The 11686-nt window shown below is 41.8% G+C and overlaps 1 protein-coding gene across 1 annotated transcript in view; it reads right to left on the bottom strand.

Annotated features, from left to right (window-relative positions):
- rpp40 (ribonuclease P/MRP 40 subunit) overlaps positions 1-11686 on the bottom strand; it is a 25696-nt gene that overhangs the window by 12823 nt on the left and 1187 nt on the right. The window contains exons 2-4 of the mRNA XM_043719491.1: positions 3385-3529; positions 3227-3295; positions 1370-1465 (exon numbers count right to left, since the gene is read on the bottom strand). Of these exons, the coding sequence (XP_043575426.1) occupies positions 1370-1465; positions 3227-3295; positions 3385-3529 (310 nt within the window). The remainder of the gene's footprint in view (positions 1-1369; positions 1466-3226; positions 3296-3384; positions 3530-11686) is intronic.

The raw sequence follows: 11686 nt of genomic DNA on the forward strand, positions 1-11686 counted from the left end.
TTCAGCCTGGTGCCCAGTTACAAGTGGAGTTCCGCATGGATCAGTTCTGGGTCCTCTGCTGTTCTTAATTTTTATTAATGACTTGGATGAGAAGGTCGAAGGGTGGGTCAGTAAATTTGCAGATGATACGAAGATAGGTGGAGTTGTGGACAGTGAGGAGGGCTGTTGTCGGCTGCAAATGGACTTAGATATGATGCAGAGTTGGGCTGAGGAGTGGCAGATGGAGTTCAATCCTGCCAAGTGTGAGGTTGTCCATTTTGGAAAGACAAATAAGAATTCGGAATACAGGGTTAACGGTAGGGTTCTTAGTGAGGTGGAGGGACAGAGGGGTCTTGGGGTCTATGTTCATAGATCTTTGAAAGTTGCCACTCAGGTGGGTAGAGCTTGTAAGAAGGCCTATGGTGTATTAGCGTTCATTAGCAGAGGGATTGAATTCTAGAGTCGTGAGGTGATGTTGCAGCTGTATAGGACCTTGGTTAGGCCACATTTGGTGTACTGTGTGCAGTTCTGGTCGCCTCACTTTAGGAAAGATGTGGAAGCTTTGGAGAGGGTGCAGAGAAGATTTACCAGGATGTTGCCTGGAATGGAGAATAGGTCGTACGAGGATAGGTTGAGAGTGCTAGGCCTTTTCTCATTGGAACGGAGAAGGATGAGGGGTGACTTGATTGAGGTTTATAAGATGATCAGAGGAATAGATAGAGTCAGAAACTTTTTTCCCGGGTACAACAGAGTGTTACAAGGAGACATAAATTTAAGGTGAAGGGTGGAAGGTATAGGGGAGATTTCAGGGGTGGTTTCTTTACCCAGAGAGTGGTGGGGGCATGGAATGCGCTGCCTGTGGGAGTGGTAGAGTCAGAATCTTTGATGACCTTTAAGCGGCAATTGGATAGGTACATGGATGGGTGCTTATGCTCGGACAAATGTTCGGCACAACATCGTGGGCCGAAGGGCCTGTTCTGTGCTGTATTGTTCTATGTTCTCTGTTCATGACATTTTTTATATAACTTGTACACCAGTGAATGGCAGCCAACAAGCATGTCCAGCAACCCATTTACACTGCAAACTAAGCTGTCCAAAACTGATTTCAGATTGAACTCTTAATAGTGGGAAACAGAAGAAGAACTCAAAAGATTAGACTCAAAACCATCTCCCATATACGGATATATATGGTAATATATGGATTTATTCCATCCCTGAGATAAAGACTGAGCTGCTTACATTTGTTTTGAGCCTTTCAATCAGTGTGTTAATATTTACTGAATTGCTTTGGAAGTCAAACAAAACCAGAACAAAGTTTCAATAACTTTGTACGTTCCAAAATGGCAAAAAGTTCTCCTGAACTTGGAATCTTACAATAGCTTGCACTTACTGTATCTCACTGCTGCCTTATGTGAATACATAGATGGTTGTCCTTCCAGGCCAAGCTCCTCGTAAGTATCCTTGTCAACTGATAAAATTAGCTTCCCTATGAAAACCAATAGTTATGAGTTAGAAATTCCTTCAATGCAGGATCTAAGATCCATTCATAAATATTTGTGCACTATTAGAAAGATTAAGCTCTCAATTATTTTTAAAAGAGATAATCATTTCAAAAATAAATTCTTCCAGAATTTTTCTTTAAATGATGTGAAAGTGCTGGTGGTGGACTGGGGTGGACGAAGTTAAAAGCCACACAGCACCAGGTTATAGTGCAACAAGTTAATTTAGAAGTGCAAGCTTTCGGAGTGCTGCTCCTTCATCAGGTCGCTCGTGGGGCAGGATCACAGGACACAGAACTTACAGTATAAGATCACAGTGTCATCCAACTGGTGCGATATATTGAACAAACCTAGACTGCTGTTAAGTCTTTCATCTTTTAGAATAGATTACAGATTTTGATTCATTAATATGTAAATCCCAGTCGTCAATATAGTGCTGGTTGGAGGTCCTGTGCAGCGAAGAAGTCTTGTTTGAACTTGTGCATGAAAATGTTGGCATATTGGGGTGCAAATTTACAAACTAATGAATCAAAATCTACAATCCATTCTAAAAGATGAGACACTTAACAGCAATCTAGGTTTGTTAAATATATCACATCAGTTGTATGACACTATGATCCTGCCCTACTGGTGATCTCACAAAACAGCAGCACTCCAAAAGCCTGTAGCTCCAAATTAACCTGTTGGACTATAACCTGGTGTTGTGTGTCTTTTAACTGTTCTTTTTTAACTCAGATTCCAAAGTCATCCCAAATATACCCGAAGTCAGCCTTCTGAACATCACCTCATATTCCTAGATTTGTGATAAATACTTGGGTTTTCAACTAATAAATACTGATTTTGTTTTAAAGGAAAACTTTACTGTACTGAAACTGTGTGGAAATGTAAGTCTTGCATTCTCTCACTAACAGTGGGCTGAGGACAGAAGTTGCCTTGCCTTGTTTATCAAGGAAAATTTGAAGAAAATAATCTTTGATAAAATGATTTCCAGAATTTCTCTGCATGGATCATAAATATAAGACAATCACTACTAAATCTAGTAAGTAATTTAGAAAAAAACCCAGAGAGTGGGAACAATGGTAAGAATATGGGGCTTACAGTCACAAGGGGTTGTTAAGTTACATAACATAGATGCACTGAAGGGGAAGCCAAATAATTACAAGAGACATGGGAATAGCATGACATGCTGATATAGGGAGTGGAACAGACTCAGGCAGAACAGAAAATACTGGCATAGAACCTGGTGGTATCACTCCACATTCTGGTATTAAAATTGAGACCTGCAAGGAAACCTCTAAACATACTCCAAGTAATATTTTTATAAAGTAAAAGATAAAGTCACCATCATCTAAGAGGACCATAGGACTACTCTCTCATTACAGAGAAGCGACTGATGATGAGTTTAACCTGAGGGTCATGAAACCTCAAGCGAGAAGCAGTGTTCAGAAGGCATGGCCAACATGGCAACCTCAGATAGGCACTAGGATGATTGATCTGCATCTGTACTGTAAATTCTATATTTTTAAATTGTAATTTATAAGTTTTAAATTATAATTTTCCCATAAGTGCATAGCTTTTACAACAAAAAATGTAAATGAAACGTAATGTTTTATACTTGAAACAAAATTGGCATTCTAACTTGAATTTGAAATATGAATTTATTTATTCCAGAGAAGCAAACAATGCTTTGACAAGGTAACAAATAGGTCAGAAACTAGGATACTGATGCCGACAAAAGGTATTTTTACCTGTTGGCAGTAATGCAATACAGTTGTCTTGATCTATTCTGGTGTTGTATGAAAGCACATACAGAAAGCCTGGAACAAACAATTTTAAGTTAAGTGACTTGGATTGCTAGCAAAATGAAGAAATAAATGCATTTGATAAATTACAGATATAGCATTACCTTTCTTAACAAATGTGTTGATGAATTCAGGCTCAAGCATTTGATGGAGTGGCAACTGCTTTACCAAATAATACTCTCCTAAAGTTCTGCAGACAGCAGTGACTCCTGGTGGTATCACTCCACATTCTGGTATTAAAATTGAGACCTGCAAGAAAACAATTAAACATCTACAAGAGAAGTTTGACAAAGAATTATTTGCAATCTATCAGTGTGGGTAATATTTTAATAGGTAAAGTTGCCATAGTCTCAGAGAGCCATAGGGCTACTCTCTCATTAGACAGAGATGATTGATGGAGCATATAACCTTAGGGTCACCATACCTCAGGCAAGGAGCAAGGTTAAGAAGGCACGATCGACATGATAACCTTAGCCAGCGTGGGATCTGAACCTGTGTTGTTTGTGTCATTCTGCATCACAAACCAGCCAGTATGCAAATTGAGCTTACCATGAAGCACTCTCCTTCTCAACCTCTCCCCCTCACCGCAGGTATGGTGATCCTCAGGTTAAACCAACATGAGTCATTTCTCTCGAATGACAGAGCAGCCCTACAGTCTATTTGGACTACGGCGACTTTGTCCTTTTTAAACTACAATAGTTGGCAATCAGCCATAAAATCTTGGTGAAGATATTCATTTCTAAAATAAACAAAACTAAAAAGTAAATCTACACTAGATTTATCATTGTTGACTGTGATAACTCAGCAAACTTAGCAATGGTGTTACTACAGACACTGAAACCCTCATTGAACAGGCGTTACATTGGAGCTTCTTAATGTTGCTAAATAATTCCTGCTGGTGGCACTTATCACATTTAACAATAGACTTTTCTGAACAAAGGCACAAACATAATGCCATTTTCATTTATTGTGAATTTAAAAACAGATGGAAGTGGTTTTGAAACAGAAAAACGAAGCAAGGAATACAGCCGCGACTACCCATTTCTTAGACATCTATTACGTTAAAATATAAATACAAATTCACTTAGTTGCTTTTTTAAAAATTCATTCACGAGATGAAGGCATCACTGGCCAAGCCAGCATTTATTGCCCCTCTCTAACTGCCCTGAGAGCAGTTAAGAGTTGACCACATTGCTGTGGGTCTGGAGTCACATGTAGGCTAGACTAGGTAAGGATGGCAGATTCCTTCCCTAAAGGACATTAGTGAATCGGATGGATTTAACAATTAACAATGGATTCATGGTCATTATAAGATCCTTCATTCCAGATTTTACTGAGTTCAAATTGCACCATCTGCCATGGCAGGTTCAAACCCATGTCCCCAGAACATTACCTGGGTCTCTGGATTAACAGTCTAGCAATAATGCCACTAGGCCATAGTGTCCTCCTTCAATACAGGCTTGCAACTCTTAATTACTTTCATATTTACAGTGAACCAAAACATAGATAAAATGCTCTGCAAGCTATGAGGAAAGACCAGCAGTACACTCACACTAAAAGAAAATAATGGGATCATGCAGTAGTTCAATCACCATCTATATATAACAAAGGATAAGTTCAACTTTTGGGCACAAACACATCTTTTGAATTATGCTGTAGTTTAATATGCATTAGGAAGCAATTTTACATTTATGTTAAAACCCAAAAAATGCTGAAAATATACAGCCGATATGGCAATAATGGAAGAGAGAGAAAAAGAGTTACTGTTCAGGTCAAGGATATTTCTTTGGAACCTCACTAGTATAGAAAGCCTACGTTCGTTCCTACATCAAAAGGTTCTGGATGTAGGTTTGCTCACTGAGCTGGAAGGCTCAGTTTCAGATGTTTCATCACCATACTAGGTTACATCATCAGTGAGTCTCCGGATGAAGCAGTGGTGGCATGGCCTGCTTTCCATTCATGTGTTTTGGGTTCCTTGGGTTGGTGATGTTACTTCCTGTGGTGACATCATTTCCTGTTCTTTTTCTCAGGAGGTGATAAATGTGAGCCAAGTCAATGTGTTTGTTGATAGAGTTCCAACTGGAATGTCATGCTTCTCGGAATTCTCGTGCATGTCTTTGTTTGGCTTGTTCTAGGATAGATGTGTTGTCCTTCCTCAACTGTATGTCAGGATACTAGTGAGAGTGTGTCATTTTTTTGTGGTTAGTTGATGTTCATGTATCCTGGTTAACTAATGCCCTCTAGTCTTGAAATATCACACCCTGGGGGAAAAAAAACACCTGCCATTCACCTTATCTATGCCCCTCATGATTTTTAAACTTCTATAAGGTCACTTCTCAACCTCCTATGCTTCAGTCCCAGCCTCTCCTTATAACTCAAATCTTCCATTCCCAGCAAAATGGGAATCTCTTCTCTTGTAAATCTCTTCAGAACCCTCTCCAGCTTAATAATATCCTTCCTACAACAGAGACACCAGAACTGGACACACGACTCCTGAAGAGGCCTCACCAAACTACAACCTCAACATGAAAAACCCAACTCCTCTACTCAAAGATCTGAGTAATGAAGACTTGCATGCTAAACCACCCTATCTATGCATGAGGCAAAAGTGAGGACTCAGATGTTGGAGATCAGAGTCTAGATTAGAGTGGTGCTGGAAAAGCACAGGTCAGGCAACATCCGAGGAGCAGGAAAAATCGACAGTTTGGGCAAAAGCCCTTCATCAGTAATGAATGCTGCCTGACCTACTGTGCTTTTCCAGCATCACTCTAACCTATCTATACATGACGCAAACTTTAAAGAATTATGTACCTGAACTGCTGGTTCAATGTTTTACAACACTGCCCAAGGCCCTACTTTTAATTGTAGACATAAAGTCTTTGCTGCATTTATCCAAATTAAAGTCCATTTAGCACTTTTGTAATCTTAGATAACTCCCTTTATTGCTCACTATTCCACCAATTTTGGTGTCATTGGCAAAGTTACTAACCATGCTTTCTATATTCTCATCTAAATCATTTATATAAATGACAAAGAAAAATGGACCTGGCATCTATGTTCCCTTTAAAGTAAAAGGTAACTTGATACCCTGTCAATCACCCACCAAATAATCATGGCAATCAGTCTCCGCCCCCTGTCAATCACCCACCAGATACTCATGGTAATCAGTCTCCGCCCCCTGTCAATCACCAACCAGATAATCATGGTAATCATGTGTGGGAGATTAGAAATGTAGTTTCTGCAGATGGGGGTGTCGCGGAATTCTTGTACTTAAGGCTAAGACTTTAATGAATATACAGAGGGTCTTTTATAGAAAATAGTTTTAAGCTAGGAAATAACTATGAATGGTTGTAGCTGACCACAAAAAGAAGCAGCAGGGGCATTTCACAATAAAGCTTACAGTATGATCAGAGAAACTGGATAAAAGAGCAAGCTGTAACAAACAAGGAACAAAGAATGCAGACATACAAGGACAGCAGGATGGCCAGATAAGAAAATAACTAGAGAGAAAAAAAAACAAGTGAGGTAATTGGCTTATGATAGGATGGGAAAAGGGAGGCGTGATTCCGCAACTTGCAAATTGAATAAGAATGCTTACATGCTCTGCTTATGCACGCACCTCTGCTTGATTGCAGAGATGTCCGGTACTTGCAAGGCTGTAATAAATTGTTCTTGTTTCCAAGGCTTTGTCTCAGGCTGATTTGAGAGTGAGTTCTGTTTCTCACAATTGGGGGTCTCGTTCCGGGATCCAAAACTCCGACCGCTCGACACTCTTGGGACGACGGGGGAGGTGCACCTCGTCGATTTCGGTGATCTCCGACTCTCTTGCTTGTCGTTCGCGGTTTGGGCGAGTACGAACCGGACTGGGAGACCCTAGAAACAAGGCGGGCAGACGATGCGGGTTCGGTCGGACAACTCTTGTGCACAAGACCCGGGTAGGGAAAGAACTTAAAGGATATATCCGGGCGACCGGGGGCAGCGGTATTCGCTGCAGGAATTGCCGTGGGACGGGACACATAGAAACGACCAGGTAACTCTGTGCACAAACCAAGGTAAGAAAAGAGACCTTTAAGTATTGCCTTGGTGGTTGGGACGTACGAAAGTACGGGGAATTGGTGATATATAAAATAAAGCATATGTCAATGGAAAACAGCCCATGTCAGAAGGGCTAGTAGCTGAAGGGCTACTGAGGGTGCACTTCGTAATTAACTTATGGCCAGACGTCCAGAAAAATATTCAAAAGCTAGAGGAGTCGTTGCGAGAAGCTCAAAGTGTCTGTGAGACATAGTGTGTGTGTGTGAGAGAGAGAAGAGCTGTACGGCAAGTAGAAAGTTTAACCATTTGTGATTTGGTTTGAATGCACATTTGTTTGTTGGTGATTGAATGTTTGTGCTTTGTCCCCTGGAGCTTGAGATCTGGGACTGTTTTGAATCTGATTTCTACTATGGAAATTTTAACATGGTTTCTTTTAAGGTTAAGGATTTTACAGATTATGAAATAAAATGTTAACTCCCTGTTCTTTTTGCAGGTCATGACTGCCTTACTATCAGTTTCTAACTAATCTCTTTTATCCTTACATAAAAGTGATTTATGGAGAACAGTTGAAGTCTCAGGAAAAAAAGCATATAATTGGTCAGATTAATCGGACGAGTAAGGTGTCTAGTCCTGAAGGGGGTGTGGAAGAAGGTGACACCGGACCTCGTTAAGATTAATTAAATTAGCAACAATGGGAGGCATGGGGAGTTGCCTGCGTAATGATCGATTTGTAAATAACGTTAAAGGGGAATATATTCCACCCGACAGTCCTTTGGGGAAAATGTTGGATAATTGGGAACACAACTCCTGGATGCGGGAGAAGGATAAGGCTACAATGATAAACTATTGTTGTTTCGTTTGGACTAGAGAAAGTATTAAGGCATCTGGTATTTTTTGGCCCAAATATGGGTCCGATGAGGATTGGCTGTGTCAAGATCTTAATATATATGTCAATCGAAAAGAACCCTACAGTCAAAAAGAGTCCGATTATGCGGCTTGTTGGATAGGGAGCGCGGGAGTAAAATTATGTCCCATGAATACGGAGGAATCAGGGAAAGAACAGAAAAAGAATGAACAAGGGAAGCCACAATGGGATCCCTTAATGTGTTTGCCACCCCCAAAGACTACTCCCCGGAACGAGCCTACAGCTCCCGAAGTCGAACTGAGTCCCGACATAGAAAGGGGAATGGACTCTGAACTAAAAGATGCAGAACCGAGGAGCTCAGCATCACTCGAGCCACCACACGCAAAGGAGGGGCAGAGATAATGGAAAATGTAAAATTATGTCCCTTAAGAGAGGTTCCGATTGGGGAAGGTACCATCGGACATGTCAACGCTCCCTTAACGAGCAGTGAAGTTAGGGTCTTTAAAAAGGAAATGAAAAGTTTAATAGAGGATCCAGTTGGACTAGCCAAACAACTAGATCAATTCCTTGGGCCTAATTTGTATACTTGGGGAGAACTGATGGCAATTTTAGGAACGTTATTTTCGGGGAAAAACGAGGTATGATTAGGAGAGCGGCTTTATAGGAATGGGAAAAGAAGCACCCAGTTGGGGGAGAAGGGGCCCCAGCAGGGCAGAAATTCCCAAATGTTGACCCTCATTGGGAAAATAATGACAGAGAAGATAGGGAGTCAATGCGGGATCTATGAGAAATGGTAATATTAGGAATTAAAGAGGCGGCACCTATATCATAAAACTTTAAGGCCTTTGAAGTACGACAAGAGAAGAATGAAACCCCTTCTGCATTTCTTAAAAGGCTCAAGAAGGCCACAAGGAAGTATTTGGGAATGGATCCCGATAATCCGATAGCACAGGGACTCTTAAAGGTCCAGTTTGTAACGAAATCATGGCCGGATGGAGTGAAAGACAGATGGAAGAACTGTTATGTGAGGCACAGAAAATGTATGTGAAAAGGGAAGACGAGAAGCAGAAACAGAAAGCCAAAATGATGGTGGCGGCAGGAGAAGAAATAACAAAAAGGAGAATGGGATCAGGGGATAACAGGAAGGGTAGGGGAGGACACAAAAGATAAGGGTCAGATACCCGGGGAAGGAGGCAACAGGCAGGGTGTTGCCATTGCGGGAAAGTGGGGCATTTTAAATGGGAATGCCCGGAATTAGCACGAGAAACGGAAGCCATTTCCCTAATGACCTTAGATGAAGATTAGGGGAGTCAGGGGGTCCTTCCTCCTGAGACCCACTGGGAACCCTTGATAAATTTAAAGGTGGGACCTGAAGGGGAGGAGGCAGTATTTTTGGTGGACACGGGAGCGGCACGATCATCCCTAAGTTTTAGACCTGCCGGTGTTAAATTGACTAACAAGAATCTCAGGGTTTCCGGAGTAAAAGGCGAAGAATTCTTGGTGCCTATCTTTGAGCCAACCCTAATTAGAGGAAATGATGAGGAAGTGAGAGGACAATTACCAACTGTAGAGTTCAATGATAAGTTTTTAAAGAGCTATATTGTGGCGCTCGGCTCTTCTTTGTCTGTCCTTAGGAAGAAGGGTCTGTTGACCCAGACACCTCCACTTGAGTTCGCAGTACATCGGATACTACCGGGTGATTGGGTCCTGATAAAGTCCTGGAAAGATACCAAACTGCACCTAAGCTGGGAGGGACCGTTCCTAACCCTCCTGACTACTGAAACAGCCGTCCAAACTGCTGAAAAAGGGTGGAGTCATCACACTCGTGAGAAGGGCTCGGTGGATGCTCCTTCCCCTCCAGCAGAGTGGCAAGCACATCCTACAGATAACCCCCTGAAAATCAAGCTGAGCAAAAAGAATGGACTGAGATAAGAGACTATTAAGTATTGGTTAAAAAAACTGTATCCCAAAACAATTGTAAGTGTTGCATGGACTCACTCCTCCCTGGCATATAAAGGGTTAGGGAATAGACAGATAGGGTTGTGAGCTGAAATGAATGGTCAGCTTTATGTTGTCATCATAATATTGGCGCTAGTTGCCAAGGGGGGGTGGGAAAAATCATTTTACCACTTTATGTCAGAATTATGCTAAACTAAAGGGGCATACCGACTGTTGGGTATGTGCTGAGATCCCACATCATGGGGAATCCGGAATTCCTCTTACTGTAATACCACTTACCAAAAGAGAGGTGTATGATGTACAACAATTTGACTCAGGCTCAAACAATACAGATCTGACAGGGGTAATTATAACTTTGCGGGATGGTTCCCTCGACCAGCCCGAAAACTCTGGGTGCTCATGATGGCCTTAGAGTTTCCCCACCGAAAGGAGCCGTAAATACCACTTGTTTCTGTCATCAGAATAATACCGCACTCTTCCGATTTGGAAATTCATCTTGTGTCCACACCAGCCAAGCTACTCCCACAACCATTTCCCAAGTATTGAATGGGACATATTGGGTGGGTGGCTTAAAGGCCTACCCATATATCCCTGGCGAGAAGTACGTTTGGAATGGCGGATGTAACGGGAATGGGTGCTGGGACCATCCAGTTCAGACACTACCTCAAAACCAGAAAGATTGGAGTGGCTGCTGCTACCTTGCCTATATAATTCCCCACTTGAGGCTGTTAAAGAGAGCCCCAAAAATACCTCGGAATAAACAGGGAGGAAGGCGAGTAACCCGGAAAGTAACCGAAGGAGATCGCCTCCTCTGGACTTTGATACCTTTTTGTGGGACTGCTCGAGCAGGAGTAGAAATACAAAAGTTGGCGGCTTCCCTGGAAGAGTTGGCCAACAATACTGCCGATGCGTTGGCCGACACCCAATCCCAAGCAGCCATAACGACCGAAATGATTACCACTAGGCTAACGACCCTTCAGAACAGGATGGCTCTGGATTATATTCTAGCAGAGAAGGGTGGTACCTGTGCACTAATTGGAGAGGAATGTTGTACGTAGATAGCTGAGGTCTCCTCTAACATTACTGATATCTCCAAACACGTGCGAGACAAAATCGCCAAGATAAGGGAGGCCGGTAATCGGTACCGGAACGAAAAAGAATGGGAATGGGGGAATTGGGGATTAGCTGGTTGGGGAAGGTGGTTAGTCAATCTAGCTATCTCTGGACTATTGGTATTAGTAGGACTGGTGGTAGGGTTCAATATCCTAAAATGGGTAATGAGCTGAATGATGACATTCCTTGGGGAAGGAACTCAAATAAATCATCAGATGCTTTTACAATCAGCAGGTAATATACAACAAAGAGAAAGTCAAAGAATGCTTCTAGAATTCGAGGGACGAACAACACAAATGTAAAATGTAAGATTGTGAACCACATCAACAAAAGGTGTAAGAGGGCAGAACATAAGAAAATGAATTAAAGGAGACTTAATAAGTGCAGAAACAACTGTTAGAGAAAAAGAAAAAGGGGGAATTGTGGGAGATTAG

This window comes from Chiloscyllium plagiosum, chromosome 29 (assembly GCF_004010195.1).
Source record: "Chiloscyllium plagiosum isolate BGI_BamShark_2017 chromosome 29, ASM401019v2, whole genome shotgun sequence".
Lineage (NCBI taxonomy): Eukaryota > Metazoa > Chordata > Chondrichthyes > Orectolobiformes > Hemiscylliidae > Chiloscyllium > Chiloscyllium plagiosum.